This window comes from Saccoglossus kowalevskii, chromosome 2 (genome assembly GCF_978046115.1).
Source record: "Saccoglossus kowalevskii chromosome 2, keSacKowa6.1, whole genome shotgun sequence".
Taxonomy (NCBI): domain Eukaryota; kingdom Metazoa; phylum Hemichordata; class Enteropneusta; family Harrimaniidae; genus Saccoglossus; species Saccoglossus kowalevskii.
Genome location: NC_140642.1, coordinates 6,913,021 through 6,931,334, shown reverse-complemented (window position 1 = coordinate 6,931,334; position 18,314 = coordinate 6,913,021). Strand labels below are relative to the sequence as shown.

At 33.0% G+C, this 18,314-nt stretch overlaps 1 protein-coding gene across 1 annotated transcript; it reads left to right on the top strand.

Moving 5' to 3' along the window:
• The first annotated feature begins 187 nt into the window (after positions 1 to 187).
• Positions 188 to 17,031, top strand: LOC102810233 (peroxisomal ATPase PEX6-like). Its single transcript, XM_085504466.1, has 18 exons — positions 188 to 1,498; positions 2,560 to 2,699; positions 3,091 to 3,271; positions 3,670 to 3,818; positions 4,229 to 4,413; positions 5,501 to 5,578; positions 5,908 to 6,059; positions 6,208 to 6,309; positions 7,438 to 7,514; positions 7,598 to 7,733; positions 8,708 to 8,828; positions 9,091 to 9,175; positions 9,369 to 9,430; positions 9,518 to 9,626; positions 12,725 to 12,841; positions 15,341 to 15,418; positions 15,509 to 15,648; positions 16,178 to 17,031. Exons 1-18 carry the CDS (start codon positions 188 to 190, stop codon positions 16,315 to 16,317), a joined length of 3,363 nt encoding a protein of 1,120 aa, XP_085360592.1. The 3' UTR covers positions 16,318 to 17,031.
• The last annotated feature ends 1,283 nt before the right edge of the window (positions 17,032 to 18,314 follow it).

Sequence of the window (18,314 nt, the reverse complement as noted above, 5' to 3'; positions counted from 1 at the left end):
AATATTGTTGCGATTCTAGAGTTTGGGTGCAAGTACTTGGGTTATAATTGACCGTTTAAGGTACTATTATTATATGGTAATAAAAAGAAAACATTGTAAGAACTGTTGTGATAATTATTTTGAAAAAAATAAAACGAATGTAATTTGAAATACTTATAATAGTAACCTAGGGAGTCTTTTATTCATCATGGCTTCGAAAAGTGCAGTTTTAGCGAAGTTCTGTAAATGTTCGTATTCTGAAGCTCTTCATCCATTATACGTTGGTATATATCAGAATCATATAACTAGTATATTAGGCGAAAAAGCTGAAAACGGGTCTGTGGTAGCTATAACCCAGGTACGAAGTCCACATGGATGGGTTCCGCGAAAATCTGGTCACTGTGTCAGTGAACTTTTCGTCTGCTTGCAAATCATCGACACTGAGTGCCCACTCGACTGCGGAGCTCCGGTAACCCGAGATGGTATCCAAACTAACGAGGCAGTTATACTTCATACAAGCAATTGTTTCCATACGCATTATAAATTAGAATCGGATTTCACAGTTCTTATTAGACCAGTTCGTGTGTTTCCTCTACAAAAAGTTGTGTTGTCTGCAAAAAGCCGTGCAAGTTATGAGTGGTGCAAAGGTCATTCGTTCAGCACTGGTATGTTGGTGGCGAGTTGCAAGCAGAAACTACTTGCCAGGGCTGGAGATATACTACTTGTTCCATTGAGTACTATGACGAATGGTAAAGAAAACAAACAGCAGGAAGAAATTTTTCAATTATGCTCGAATTTAGTCAGTCTTGAATGCGAACCTTGTAAGCAAGGGACAATAACTGTGCACACATCAGTGGTTGTTATGCCATTCGAAGAAAATAACATTACTGAATCACAAAGTCTTGAAATCAGCCCCAGTTGTGATGACGACCTCCCTGTCCTTCTGTCTGATTTCACTAGTTGCCTGAATACTGTAGATTTCACTGCATCCCTTCTCTGTTTGGAATCAGTGAAAGCTGTTGAAGCCAGCAATACATTTACCAAGATAAAGTCCTCAAAACAGTTTACTCAGACTGTAACAACAGCATTAATTCTGAAACCTATTGTTGTGCCTCAATCTGATGATCTCCAACAAATTACCAATGCTGCCACTTGCTGTACAGATTTAGGTCAGGTTGACCTATCAATATGTGTTGGTGTCACTCAGAGTACACTGATAAAGTTACACAATTACAATGGTGGATGGGTATCGCTGTATATGGAGGAAGCAGAGAAGGAAGGTTCCATCATTTTGGAAGTAGAGACAACTGTACAAGAGAAACAGATTCGGTCAGTAAATAGCAGGAAACCACAGCTAGCTAGAGTGTTTGTTGTTGGAGATGAAAATGGTCAGAATGAATCTGAGGGAGATGTAATGACATTTCAGGACAGCTGCATATACCTGTCTCCAGTAATGTGGTTCAATATACAGCAGCAACCATCGTCTTTGATTCAGTGTGACAGCCAGATTGTTGTGAAGGTTAGCATTTCTTTTGCATCTAATTTCATAAAATGTCTTGATGATAGGATAATTAGTGAGGGCATTTATCTTCCCATCTTGGTTTCTAAATAATTAGATTTGCTGCTTGAATATTGTGCACACATCTCATGTCAGTCTTGAGGATGAGTTATTTTGCATTCGTTAATCAAAATGAACCTTTTTTTTTATATTTTATAGAATCTATAAGTATATCTATTTATTCTATGAGAATTTCAGAGCTCTATCATAAATGAAAAGGCTTAAAATAGTGGTCAAAATTAACAACCAATAAATAACCAATAAATCACACAGTCAAATATGAAATAGTTTTAAAACATTTTGAGATGCTTACCTACAATTTACCAGGCTCAAAATGTCACAAAACATTTCATGACCATTTAAAATAATAATGCAGCAACTCAATGGGTTTTTTTAGAAAAAATGAACAAGAGGGAGCACACACAGGCAATCGACTTGGAAATGCCATATCAGAAGGTTTCTGCACTGTTTTAATGGTGTATCTATTGCCATTGAAATATTTTTGGAGTAATTTCAGTCTATTTGGTGTCCAGACACATTGTCAGCTGGTGTTGCTAGGAAGAAAAATATATTTGAGAAAGATTTCATGTTGTACGGCAGCACTGAAGTGTGTGGCCCAAGAAATATATTTATAACTTGAAAGCTCAATTGGCAATTCGGAAAGAGGGCGCCAGCCGAGAGTATCAGGGCGCTGCATCCCTGTTCCCCGGTTTAGAAAATACCCTGAACTCCATTAATCATCCATTGATATGCAAATTAATGTATATCTTTATTTTAATTCTGACATCAAAATTATCAATTTAAGTGTTTTGCAATTTACTACAGTAAATTTTCAAGATGTCGTTTCAGAATGTTGACAGGTAAAGGTATAACATACAAAATGGTAAAAGTATAACTGAAATATTTAAAATTTAGTAGCCTGCATCTGTAACCACATTGAGTTGTATATGAGGTAATGCTGTCATTACAATTCAATATCAGTGATGGTAAATTATTAACAACTGAATGTTTTTTATCAACAGTCTGTAAATCCTGATACTTCTGATAACAGTGAGAGTGTACCAGTGGCTAAAGAATTACATATTGCTTTAGTCAAGTCACCTTTTTATTCAATGTACAGTAAGTTTGATGATGCTGTCAAGAAACACTTCAGTATTTCCAGGTAATATTTCATTACTTTTAAGTTATGAGAGAATAATACATAATTATGCATTTCAAAGGCATCAGTGTTCTTTTGGGCAAAATATTCAGTTTTAGGTTATTCTTTCATTTCATAGTGGACATTATGTTTATAAGAATCTGGGGAAAACATTCCACATTTGTATGATACTTGAATCATTACTTGAATCATTACTTGAAATAGCAGGTGAATATGTGTTTGTGGTACGTAATAATATTTTAAACTCATATTTGTATTGTTGTATTGTTGAGGTGTCACAATGTCAAGCTGTAGTCACTTCCTTTTATAATACATGAACTACTAAGTCGTTTCTTTTTATGTTCATGTGAAAAGTCTATATTATAAACAAGTGTGAAAATTTACTTTGTTTAAGATTGGTGAATGTAGATGACGTCATATGTGTGGCACTCAATAATCAAGTGAATTTTAAAGATGAACAGCCAGATAATAACTCTATACCTGATATCATATATTATAAAGTTATGAAAGTAATTCCAGTTGTGGAAGATGCCATAATGTACAGAGTAGATATGAATCTAACATCAGTATTTCAGGTATGTCAATGGGTTTAATCAGACACTGAAAGTTATGCAAGTTGCATTGTTAGGTACTCCTGTGAATTCAAAAATATATTTTTAACTTTGTGTAGACAACCTTGTGGAGAATTTCTTAGATATTTGATACGCAGGTAACTTGGATGATTGGTAACTTGGTGTATTAATTTTAGTGAATATTTTTGAAAATTTATTATCAATTTTATTTGAAATGGCTAATCTGATTGCTTTCATATTTTATATATTTGTGGTCCTCTATCAGATTTGTTCATTTTTTGACTATATTATAAATGGTTTAATGAAAAAATGGCATGAAAAGTTGTATATACAATCAATAACAAGTTAAAAGTGGCAAACAAAAATCTGCCATTTTGATTTGAAGTTGTGTTTTGTTGTAGGAGGTGCCAATTTCTAGCTATGTTCCAGTAACTATGGATAGCTACATTAAAAACAATCATGATAGCATATGGAAATCACCTTTACCAGCTGGTCTCAATAAATATGTTCATATGATGGAGGACTACTTGGTCACATTTCTACAGCCAAGGTAACTCAGTAATAGAATGGATTGAATAAATTACTGGTTGTTACAAACTCAATAATTGTTCAATATACTAGTACTCAAAACAAAAATTGGTTTATTATTCATGCACAAGTCAATTTGCTCCTTTCTCCTTAGCCTAGAATATATTGCCTATTAAAGTACAATGCTAGTAATATCAGTACCTATTTAGATCCATAGAAATGTCATACACACTGTGGGATGTCATAGAAATCTACAGATGATTGCATTGTTTACTGACTCTCATGAGATATTAGTGCCACATAACTTGTAGGCTGCTTTCACTATTACTTCACCATTGAGTATTGTTCAAGAGTTCCAGTTTGAAAAATTTGCCAGCAATAATCCATTCGTTTAGAAAGCTATTTTAGTACCTGTTATCCTTTTTTATCTAGATTTGGATGTCACAAAATACTGCCTTGTGTTTTAGTCAGTGGACCAAATGGTATTGGAAAAACAACGGTGATAAAATCCTTAAGTCGACGTCTGAATTTACATATGATGTCTGTCAATTGTCATGACCTGTGTGGTGATACAGCTGCCTCTACTGAAGCCAAGTTAAAAAACACATTTCACCAAGGTATGGTACATGTACATGTACTTGCAAATAGCACTATTTAAAGTGCTCTTTTTGCTTGGAAATAAAGTCATTAAAGTGTTAGAATCTTTTTCTATATTGAACTCAATAATATTGCAATATACTTAAGTAACACACTTTAAACTACTTTATTAGTCCCCCTTCGGACACATTCGTGTGTTGCGCGGACTTGTAACTTAGACATGGCTGGACCAATCACAATCAAACTACACACATACATCATACATAATATTATACTTATGCATATCAATTTGTTTCATGATCTGATTCAAAATGGCCGAAAGTCAGCCATTTTTGTGCTAACAAATCATCAAAAATCAAGCATTTCTGGCATTCCAGAACTGGATCTTGGCGTTTATGGATGGATTTTGTTCAAACTTGGAACATACATTAAAGATTAGGGGTTACTGATGCATGTCATTTTATTTTTCAGATCGGATTCAAAAATGCTGACTAGTGGCAATTTTGTTTTAATAAATGCGCTTCTAGAGCCATATCTCTGATATGCTTTGACTGATTATGTTCAAATTCAATATATTCGTTATACATCATGTTATTGATGTATTCAAAATGGCCGACTGGTGAACATTTTGTTTTAATTTAATGCTGTTCCAGAGGAATGGTTCTCAATATGAACAAGTACTCAATTGACGATCAGATACAAGATGTCAATCATTTTTAAAATAATGTTACAAAAACATCATAATCAAGCATCATCTTCTGAATCCATATTACTATGAACAAATCTATATATCTAAAATTTTATAACGAACAGGACTGTGCCATGCATGGCTTGTTTTAATAGCTGGAATTAATTTTTGCTGAAAGAACTTTTTGGATGATTTGTATGGAAATTCCCACTCATTTTGGATTATTTGAATGTAAAATATAGAAAAAAAGGTACATTTCGTTGGGTTAATTTCTCACTGACTCATCCCTGAAGTAAAAATAGCGAAAATAAAAAACATTTGTATTCTGCAATATAAGGTTTTATACCAGATAGCAAAACATATTTCATTGATTGATTGAACATATTCATGTGTTGATAATGTTTCACTTTATTTGACAGCTAACATGTGCTCTCCATCTATTTGTCATCTTAAAAACATTGATGTGCTTGCAAAGAACAAAGATGGAACTGGTGAAGGTAGCTTTTATGTTAATATCAAAACATATCAGTGTTCAGAATGAAATACTTAAAAGTTGACATCTTATACTGGTAATATGAACTAGTTTGGTTCTCGTTTTCAACATTTTATAATCATCAAATACTTAATTTTGACCAAATTTTAAATTATAGACAGTCCTGTTCATCTTTCAGGTTTCACCACATTAACTTCCCCTTTAAAATGGACCTTTCTAGAAGGATAGCACTTTGATAATATAAAATGTTTTTGCGACATTTATCTCTGAATCCAGTATCCTCACATGATGACAATGTACAACTTAATACAATGTGTGATGTTTCCTTTTTAGATAGCAGAGTAGCTAATAGTATATCTCAGATAATGATATCATACACAGAACAACAAACACAATGGCCTCTTGTTGTTATAGCAACAACAACAAATCCCAAGGGAATGAGTAGTGATGTCCATAGTTGTTTTCTGCAACACTTTGTAATTGAGGTGAGCTGAAAGTATATCACCATTTGCAAATGTTAATACCAAGCCTAATCCGAACACTTGGCTTATATTATTGGGCATTTTTAGCCACAAATAATAATAATTAAAATGATGTAATTTATTTATTACAATATTTTTGCATCCTTTCCAGGTTCCCACTGAAGATGAAAGATTGGAGTTTCTTGAGGCTATTTTGAGTGAGACTCCATTGGCTAAAGATGTCTCTCTGTCACAGATTGCAAAAAAGACTGCTGTGAGTAAACAATTAAAATGTCCACATCACAGCCTCATTAGAAAATGTACACATCACAGCCTCATTAGAAAATGTACACATCACAGCCTTATTAGAAAATGTACACATCACAACCTTATTAGAAAATGTCCACATCACAGCCTTATTAGAAAATGTATACATCACAGCCTTATGAGAAAATGTCCACATCACAGCCTTATTAAAAAATGTCCACATCACAGCCTTATTAGAAAATGTCCACATCACAGCCTTATTAGAAAATGTACACATCACAGCCTTATGAGAAAATGTCCACATCACAGCCTTATTAGAAAATGTACACATCACAGCCTCATTAGAAAATGTACACATCACAGCCTCATTAGAAAATGTACACATCACAGCCTCATTAGAAAATGTACACATCACAGCCTCATTAGAAAATGTACACATCACAGCCTCATTAGAAAATGTACACATCACAGCCTCATTAGAAAATGTACACATCACAGCCTCATTAGAAAATGTACACATCACAGCCTCATTAGAAAATGTACACATCACAGCCTCATTAGAAAATGTATACATCACAGCCTCATTAGAAAATGTACACATCACAGCCTCATTAGAAAATGTTCACATCACAGTCTCATTAGAAAATCATAATAAAAGCTCTTAGACTATTATGAAAATTTAAAATTCAGAAAAGAAAATCAGATTTGTTCATTTCATATTCAATTCTCTAATTTTGATGGATATTTTTGACTTCTTGTTGAAAACCTCAAGTCTGATTGCTTTGATATATATACATGTATAGGTACCTCAGGTGGACTTTGCCCAGATTTTTTCATTTAATGGTGATAACTTTAATTCTAACATTTTGATGGATATTTTTTGTCATTTTTGGTGCAAAGTGATATTTTCAGCTTATACTTGAAAAACTAATTACCTCAGGTGTACATCTCTCAGATTTGTTCATTTCGGGAAGATATTTCTATCTAATTGCATTGCAAACAGCGGAACTGTCTCAGCTGGGAGGTTGCTTTTCTTTCAACAAATGAACTGTGCCTTAGTAAATTGGTTTTCTTGGTTCATCTCAAAATATTCTCATATATAGTATATTTAACTTTAAAACTAATATCTTTGCAGGGTATGGTATTAGGAGATCTTTGTGCTTTCATGGCATCAACAAATAGAGCAGCTTATAAGAGGATTGTTCAGACATGGTAAATCAATCACTTTCATTTCAATTAACATGAAAAGTTATTTTTTGTTTCATCACATGTGTAACTGATTTTGTGTTGTGTAGTTCTTTTGGTAACAGACTGTCCATGCTGGAAGAGAAGGATCTATGCAGTGCTGGTATACAGGTTCATATGAAAGACATAGAAACAGCATTAGATCTCTATCAATCGGCTCATTCAGATGCATTAGGTGCTCCTAAGGTGAGGAAGAAAAGATATTAATCAATATTTTGATTACTGTATTTGCTCTAAATGACGGATGACTATGATCAAAATAACTCCAGATCCATTTTAATGATCCAGTATACAATATGGCAATGTTTAGTTTAAAAAAAAAAGTTACAGGCACAGATGTGTACATTTTCTATTAAGGCTGTGATGTGTACATTTTCTAATAAGGCTGTGATGTGTACATTTTCTAATAAGAGCAAATAATGTACTTATAAATTTAACTAATAGAGTGTGCAATATATTCAGTGTTACTCTTCAGTAAAGAATATGAAAGTTGTTTGAGTGCACAAGATACAGAATATTATCATCATGTATATGTTATAAATAGTTAAAGTATTATTACATAATAAAATATATACACATTTTTAATTTTTATTTAGACAACCACTTACCGGGTGCTATAAACATGATCTACAAAATTAATGCTGTGAATTGAGCAGTAACCTGTTTGAGAATAGCGCCACCTAGTGTTAAAATCAAAAGTCATCACAAATTAGTACTTTTCCTCTATTAATAAGTTATTTATTCACACTTTCATTTCATCACTGCAACTACTCAATTAGCAATTTAATAATTGTGATTAGCTAAACTTGTACTTGTACATGGTAACACATTGCCTGCAGAAAACTTCCATGAATGGGAAAAATCAGCAGGCAATGTGTTATTGTCTACACTAGGCTATAAATACAATAACATTTGTTCCCACCAGCAAAAATTCAAAAATCAAACATAAAAGTCAACATACAATATACTATTATACCAATATTTGACCATCACCAAGAATATGAATTGTTATTGAAGGTTTCCAAATGTGTTGTACACTTTAAACAATTTTACTACAGGAAAATTGCTCAATAGTAGGTTATATTCATAATATTATGCTTTGAAACAAAAAAGAAAATTGTGATAAATCCATAAAATTTGAGATATCTGTTGACTGACAGGTGCCTAATGTGCGATGGGATGATGTAGGTGGTCTGAATGATGTCAAAACTGACATACTAGATACAATCCAGTTACCATTACAGCATCCTGAACTATTAGCATCAGGACTTAGAAGATCAGGTTAGTTTGTAACCATATACCTAGCATGACTTTGAAACCTAGTGTTAAATGTTAAACACAGGATGAGAAAATTTTTGAACTTGGAATGATTTACAATATATTGATTTCTTATAAAATGTGTTTGGTTTTATTAGATTTCTTGTAACACAATTTTTTTTTACATGTTTTCTGTAAATACCATTACAGTACACTTTGTCATTTCTGATATTTAGTGGTCGGCACAACACTAGGTTTTCTAACGTCAATACATGATTGCTTACAGGTGTGCTATTGTATGGCCCTCCCGGTACAGGAAAAACATTAATGGCTAAGGCTGTCGCTACAGAATGCTCTTTAAACTTTCTCAGGTCAGTATTTATATTAATTATACTTATGTGAAACTTTGAGGAGCTGTGTATCTTAATAGTTGTCAAACCTTAAGATATTGATCCAAATCCAATACAATGAGAGTGTTATTAATGCATGAATCAATAAGTCATGAAATAACACATGAATATATGATGGCAATTCATTATTTATAACATTGTCCTCATATTACAGTGTTAAAGGCCCTGAACTGATTAATATGTATGTTGGACAAAGTGAAGAAAATGTCAGGGAAGGTTAGTATGATCTACCTAATATCAAAACGTACAATCACACATTTTATTCAAGTTTTGTATCAACCACCATTAATTTCTCAATTTTAGTGTTCAGCAGAGCTCGCAATGCTAGACCATGTGTTGTGTTTTTTGATGAGTTGGATTCCTTAGCTCCGAACAGAGGGAGAAGTGGAGACTCTGGTGGAGTCATGGATAGGTAATTATAAATATCTTTATTTTTATATAACAGTGCAATTGTTAAATGTAATAAGTGATGGTTCAAGTATTTAATGTTATAATTATATTTTAATGGGGAACTTCATAATAATATTTGATTTATGAATAATTTTAAATTTCATAAAACCTTCATAAATAGAGTACTGTGTTACCTCTTTGAAGCACATCTGTAATAGAATTGTACGTAAATCAAACATTGTTTATGTATGTTGGGTCATTAAAAATATCACCATAGAGTGAGACTTATCTCTGTCATTTACTACTAAAACACATGTACTACTAATAAAATAAATACATGTAGTGATATCGGTAATATTGACTAACCCAAACTAGAATACATATAACTTATTTGATAGTGTTCCCATTCATTGACCATATTCAGAATTACTTTTCAATATTCACATAAATAACAAAATTGTCATTGGCAGCTAGTAATTACAAAAAGACTGTTTTTACGTATTGTACATGAGGCATTGTACTCAGACCACACCAAACAAAGTATGACTTCCATTATGCTCTGGTATGTATGTTTGTGTGTGTACCGGTATTCTTGCAAAAGAATGATGCATCTGTAGTAACCTACAATACAAACTATGACATGATTTGGGGAAAATTGTGGAGCACAATATGCTTTCATATTTAATGATCAATTTTTCCACCAAATAAGTGAATTTCTCATCAATTGAATAGTACCCCTAAGCTAGTGATATCTTTGACTTGTTTTCTCTATGCAATCATTGCTGTCCAACTGTGCACAAATGTGACGCAGTATTTTCAAACATTTCAGACCTCTATAATAGAAGTGCATTTGAATAACTACTTTATTTAACAGATGTATAATAAATGTTTTGTATTTTTGTTGTTGGAATGCGAATGCATTTATTTTTTTGATTGGTTTTATTACCAACCTTTGTGAAATTGGAGACCTTATGGTTTGTTTTTCCAGGATACTAATGTGCTTACCATATAATACATTACCGGGTATGACACGTACACCGCCATATGGTCAAAGAGTCTGCATGTTTCTTACAGTTCTTTGATATGTTTTATGTACATACAATGAACATCACAAAAAAAAAATTTATACATTTTATTTTAGTAATTCAATTGTTTGGTATATGTTTTATTTATAGTAAACAGGGACTATTAATTTGGGATCGTTCCGTCCGCATGTATGTACGTACATACGCTATATCTTGGTCACCCATTGACAATTTTCATTCAATCTTTACATGAAGAAAATACATAATGTCTTACATATGCACGTCAAGTTACTTTATGATCGGAGAAAAATTGACTGACTTGCGGCCATTTTGGATGTGAAATTTTCTATTTCTGATACCTAAACGTGTCCGCAGCAGTCTCTTGGAGATGACTGGGTCGATTTGGATCAAAGTTGGTATGATGGTCGTACATATTGGGTTGTAGGTGCACATCATTTTTTTTTTTCATGATTCAAACAAATATGGCCGACTGGCGACCATCTTGTTTTTCATGGTACCCATGCTACTTTATCTTGAATGCAATGAACGTTTCTGTTTAAATTTTGTACAAAATTAGTATACCAAGAGATACATCTGCAAAAACATGATTTTTGTAATTTGATTCAATATGACTGTCCAATTCTTATGTAGAAGCACTAAATCATAATTTTTCACAAATCCATCTCCTATTAATGGTTTCAATATAATCTCAATGACTTCATCAGCAATTTTAGACGAGGACTGTGTCATTAAAAATGACTTGTTGAGTTTGTATCCTACGCATTTCCTAGTTTTACTCTATTAAATTTGAACCGTTCACAAACTTTTGTATCAGTCAGAATTGTATCATTTTGGTAAAATAATTATAGTTGGAGAAAACACTAAAACATCACACAATTGATATCTAAATTACCAACCTGGAGAGATAATTTAGAAATTCATTAACAACAATCAAACATTCAGGGCTCAAAATTGAGATGTTATGTCTACAAACAGACAATTGTAGTATAGTTTATTGATTTACTAGTAAAGTTATAAACCAATTACGGAACAATGTCAACATTTGTAGCAAGATTTTAATCTGATTTAGATTAACAAAACATAACAGGTATTGCTATTTATTTTAGTTTTGAATAAATTTAACATCAGAAAGGTCTGGGAGATTTGATCTAATAATTTTCCATTTCATCTCAGTGTTATTTTCATTTTCTGATTGAATTACCTGCCTAGTCACATTTACTGCATTCAGATGAATGCAGATTTCTTGGCATGTGTGGTCGACTAGCATTGTCAAGAAACCTTGTCTGGTACAAGCCAACAATAGCGACTGTTTACGGTCGCTTCTTGGACTCGGACCATCCTCGGCATGCACCTTGTTATGTCTGTCTGAAAACTGTGTTTGGCCGTGTTACTGGAGGAAAAAAATTATAAAATAATATAATAGGAGTAGGTTGCATATAAACAAAAATATAAATTCCAGCTGTATTTACAAGGTTCAATTAATTGTGAAAAAAGTTTTACCTGATGGCCTACATTTTGTACCTCAATTAGAAGTTACATAGGGCTGCCTGAACAGTCTCATTCTTTGAAGTTTTTTCCTGCAATACATTGTATTTTACCACACATACCTTTCACTTTATTGATTCTTTTTATGGCAAATTAGAAGAACGTGCTATATATTTTGCAATTTACTAGTATTGTTTTATGATTTTTGTTGACACTTGGGTATTGACCTCAAAAAAAAAAAAAAAAAAAAAAAAAAAAATTTGTTACGGTCTGTATTATTCCTGGCAATCTCCTCATATTTTTTCGACAGTATGAAAATCTGTGGTTACTTTCAACAGTTAACTACGCTCTGATAACAAAAAACATGTCTTAAAAACACCTTTACAGCAATTTTTTTGATTCTTTTGTCAGCTCATTCATTATCATGAATATTAATTCATGCAAATGAGACATACATCAATCACAGCATTTAAATCCAGTTGTGATTTATCCTCAGAATGAATACAACAAGGATATACCTTTTGCCAACTACACTTTAATCAGCTTTTGCTAAACATAGCTTTTGTTCTTCTCTACCATTTGTTTACAGGGTGGTATCTCAATTACTAGCTGAATTAGATGGACTTAATAAAGCCAATGATGTGTTTGTAATTGGAGCTACTAATAGACCTGATCTGCTAGACCCTGCTTTACTCAGACCTGGAAGGTTGGTTAATTACAAATCTAATTACTCCAGTAATAAAATAAATGCTCTTCTGGTTTTATCCCAGTGTATATGAACTTCCCCTCACAAAAAACAAACTTAATATGGTGCTAAATCAATTGACCATGTGTACTTTGTTAACCCATGTGTTGCTGACAGCATTTTTAGTCCCCGTTCGGACGCAGTCCGGGAACAGGGACTTATGTTTTTTACCTCTGTGTGTGCGTGTATGTGAGCGTGCGTGTGTCTGTGCGTGTGTCCGGACTTGTATCTTAAAAATGCCTGGACCAATCACAACCAAACTGCACACATACATCATACGTGATATTATACATATGCACGTCAATTTGTTTCACAATCTGATTCAAGATAGCCAAATGGCGGCCATTTTTGTGCTAAAAATCATCAAAATCAAGCATTTCTCCGTTGTTTACAGATGGATTTTGTTCAAACTTGGTATATACATTAGACATTATAGGACCTTGATGTACATCATTTTGTTTTACGATCTGTTTCAAGATGGCCGAATGGCGGCCATTTTTGTGCTAAAAAATCCTAAAAATCAACCATTTCTCGCTGTTTACAGATGGAGATTGTTCAAACTTGTTACATATATTAGACATTACAGGTTCCTGATGCACATCATTTATTTATCAGATTGGATTCAAAATGGCTGTCTGGTGGCCATTTTGTTTTAATGAATGGGCTTCTAGACCAAAATGTCTGACTTGTTTTGACTGATAATATTTTCAAATTTTAAATATTCATTATACATCATGTCATAGATAAACAGATATATTGGTTTGACTATCCTATTCAAAATGGCCGAATGGTGGTCATTTTTGTGCTAAAAATCATCAAATATCGAGCATTTATGGGTGGGTTCCTGATGCTCGCCATTTTATTTTTCAGATTGGATTCAAAATGGCTGACTGGCGGCCATTTTGTTTTAATGATTGGGCTTTATATATTCATTATACATCATGTTATATATATACATGTATTCAAAATGGCTGATTTTGAATGCTGTTTCCGAGCAATTTCTCTCAATATGGACAAGTACTTGTTTGACGATCAGATACAAATGTCAATCATTTTAATGTTAAAAAAATCATATTCCTGACATGGTTATATTCCAGCTATATTACCGTATTACCCCGGGCACGCGCCCCTTCCTGGGTAAGCGCCCACCCCCCTGTTTTCACAAAAGTTACATGTTGGAGAAATCCTTGGTTAAACGCCCAGGGTGATTTTTAGCCAAAAACCGGGTCAACAATAAAGTTTTATTTGTCAAAAACGAACGCGTTTGATTTATTTAAATAGTGTGTTTGTTACGGTAGTTCTCTTTTTTGGAGTGTGTGGTGGCCCTGAAAAGGATCGTTTTGTTTGTGTTTTTACGTAAAAACTCATTGGAACTTAACGATGTAAGATGAACCACGCAGCATATGGCGTACATGTTCTGCTTTCTCTTCATTCACAATGAATCCAATATTGCAATATTGCAACGATCCATAACTTGGTGAGTGGTTTGATGCACTTAGCTTTGGTTTCAAAACGTAGTATTTCGCTGACTGTGAATCCATACTTTCTTTCCATCCTTCATCACAGCTATGGCATTACGGTCATGTGGATTATTTTTCTGTCGTTGAAGAAAAAACATTTTGCCGACCTCAAGTCCATTACGATAACCATAATGAGGCATGCCGACGATGGAAACTTGTTGCATCATCGTTATTTTTGTAATTTTTTCATGTGTGTGGGTGCGTGAATAAATCATGTGAATAAGGTCGACCAGAGTTCATTTTCAGTATGTTTTTTATGTATCGCCATTTGGATATGTTTATGTATTCACAATAGTTTGTGAACATTTCACATCAGTAATAAAAGGTTTATTTGTTTCATAAACCTGTCTGCTATTCTTCAGTAATTACGATGCGATGTATCAATACGTGCGTGAACAAAATTATGCTAATGAGGTCATCGCCATCTTGGATTACAAGCGGTAGTTTTTCCCGGCCGTTTCGACTTGCACTGATCACGGTTACTAAATTCGCTGACATAAAACAAGTTTTATTCTTGAAATTCGACCCTGTGTCTTAGTGTTCCCACAGTTCTTGACCGAGTGCTCACGTTTATTGAAACCTCGCATAAATCAAGAAATAAGTATGTGTACAAAGTGTACGAAAGCATTCCTTTATTTGACCTTATACGATCACAAAAACAACTTTTTTAAATCTTTTTTGGGGTGGTCCTCGGGTAAGCGCCCACCCCCAATTTTTCCCGATTTTGTATGTTCTGGCCCCTGGGCGCGTGCCCGGGGTAATACGGTACTATAAACAAAACTATATATCTTAAATTTGATAACTAACGGGGACTGTGCCATGCATGGCTTGTTTTCATTCATTTTGGCTATCCATTGAGGCTTATAGCAGGCAATGTGTTAAAATAATGAAGTTATTACAGGATAAATCTGTGGAGTTATTGTATTTATACATCTTTCAGGTTTGATAAACTACTGTACCTTGGTGTGAGCAAAGATAAATCATCACAGTATAAAATTGTCATGGCTCTGACAAGAAAGTAAGTAATATTTAACTCTCACCTAATATTCTTATGATCAAAGAGTTTAGTATGAATTACTTATACAGCCAAATCATTTTTCATTTGCAGGTTTAAACTGGGTGAAAGTTGTAAATTAAAGGACATAGTGGATCAATGTCCAATGAATTTAACTGGTGCTGACTTTTATTCACTGTGTTCAGATGCAATGCTGAATGCCATGAAGAGAAAGATACATCAAATACAGATAGGTAAGAACAATAACAATAGGACTATAGAAAGTGGTAGCTGTTAATTATTATGTTTATTTAATTTGTCTGTATAGTAAGTTTCAAATAATGCAATGGAATTCAAAAGAATTCTTCATAATTTGATTCAGTGGTAATTATATAACTTTCAAATTGTCAGGAACAACATGTTCAGTTTTCTATTTGTGTTGTACAAAAATGATATTAAAGGCACATAGGATGGGCTTGCAAACATGCAAAGAAAATAATGTTTGACCATAGGAAATGTTTTTCTGTCAACTAAATAAACATTAAGTTTGCAGGACTTTGCTTGAAGTCTTGGTCACATTTTTCCCATGATGCAATATGTAAAATACAGTGAAATCGTCACATGCTCATATTAGAGTTACACAGAATAGTAAATAATTATATTGCTTTTCATTTATTATACAGTTGATTCTTACTAAATTGAACTTGATAAACTGGATTTTATTGAAATACCGGTAATCACTGCTGTTTTGTTTTATATATTTATTGTCTGTTTTGTTCATAGGCGAATGCAGCGAATCAGAGACTAATGTATCAGTAGAACAAGATGATTTCATGGCTGCACTTCATTCACTCACTCCATCAGTTTCTGATCAGGAGTTGAAGCACTTTCAATTTATTCAACACCAGTTTACTCAGAAATGAGAAATACTTCAAGATTGAGGCTGGTAGCTGGTAAATTGTGAAAGGGAGGGGGTATTTTATCATGAAAGTGCAAAAACGATGATTACTAAATGTGCAATATGTCAATTTCTAAATAATCTTTTACGGTATTTATGGTATATTTTAATTTACTAAATATTTTTTATGTGGCATATATAACATTCACCTTTATTCACAGAGAGTATATACTGGTAATGGGATAGTATAAGCTAAAGAAAATTCAAAGTTCATATGGTGTATTAATTATTAATAATTGTTGGTTATTACCATACCCACCTGTAATTTATGAAGGTGTGCGACACCCAACCTTCTAGATTTCAACAGTCAGTGCAACATCTATTAACAAGTTTTATGTGTTCATTAGCACCACTTATAATTCTTGGTTTCATATTCCAAGGTGAACTAGCATACTAACCAACCATTTAGAACAAACTATTAAATTAAAAAACAATATTCTTTTGGTGCATTATCACAATTGGGTCATTTATTCATGGTTATCAGGTTTCAAATTGAATACGACGTTACTACACAAGTTGTAGCTAGGAATATCCATTTCTTAATACCTCTGTTTAACAACGAGTCTGGGAAATGTGGTTTATAGTACATCCAACAACACATTGTTATATTTGATTTATTGTATTATAAGGATATTGGTATTAAATAAAACAATTTTTGACTCGTGTGCGAAGCACACAATGGTATTGGTATTTCAATTTCAATGGTTTTGGTATTTCAAGTACTATTACTTCATTACTTTCCAATGAAACTTGGTACATAGATGCTCTAGAACAATCCAGAGACCTGATTAATTTTGAGTAAAAATGCGTGCATATTAATCAAATAATTTGCATAATTAGTTAATTTTTGGCTTTTACACTGTATTGCAAGTACTAATCATCCCATTTCAATGATTCTTGGTACATAGATGTTCTAGAACAATGCACAGACCTCATTAGTGTCAGCTTAAAATCAGTGCATATTAATTACCTAATTTGCATAATTAGCCAATTTTCAGCTTTTATACTGATATCACATGTACTAATTATTCCATTTCAATAAAACTTGGTACATTGATGCTTCAGAACAATGCACAGACCCGCTCAGGTTTGGGTTAAAATCAGATTATATTAATTACTTAATTTGCATAATAAATCATAATTTTTGGTTCTAATCACATTTCAATGAAACTTCGTACATAGATGGTCTGTGACAGTACTTATCTTAATTCAGTGAATTTTAGTACATATATACTCTAACACAATGTGATGATCGAATTAGTTTTAGGTTTATATACGTCTATATTAATTACGTAATTTGCATAATACAATACGTCTGACGGTAATTCGGGAATCGGAATTGCTTAATTTGTATAATTCATTTGGTTCATTGAGCTAATCCACAGACAAGATTAGTTTAATGTTTATAAACATGCATATTGATTATCTATTATTAGCCCATTTCTGATATCAGAAAAAATCTGATTTAAATTGAATTCATCGCACAGGTGTTCTGGAACTAATTAGATTAAAACCATGGATGCATTTTCTGTATGTATTATAAATTTTGATAATGTGAATTACATTTTTTTCATGTTATACATCTCAAATATATAGCAGACAGAAATAAGTTGCCAAGCTTCTTGTTTGAAAAAGAAAATCTTAAATTTTGAATTAATTTTAAAGTGTCTCTAATACTCTCAGCACACTGGAGTTCTTGCTAGCCTTCTTTGATTGATTATATGCATGGTGTTACTCCACCAGGGCATTGGCAATTCCTTTGTATTGTTTCAGGATTACTGAATGCAAACTTTGACATATTTACAAAAACATAGAATACACACAAGCCATAAACTAACAATTGATTCAGGAATAAATTTTGGAGAACAATCATAAAGTTTGCTTGATTTTCATTCACATTGACGCCATGATACCACATTTGGTAAGGGATGATACCATGACACGTCTTCAGAATAATGTTTC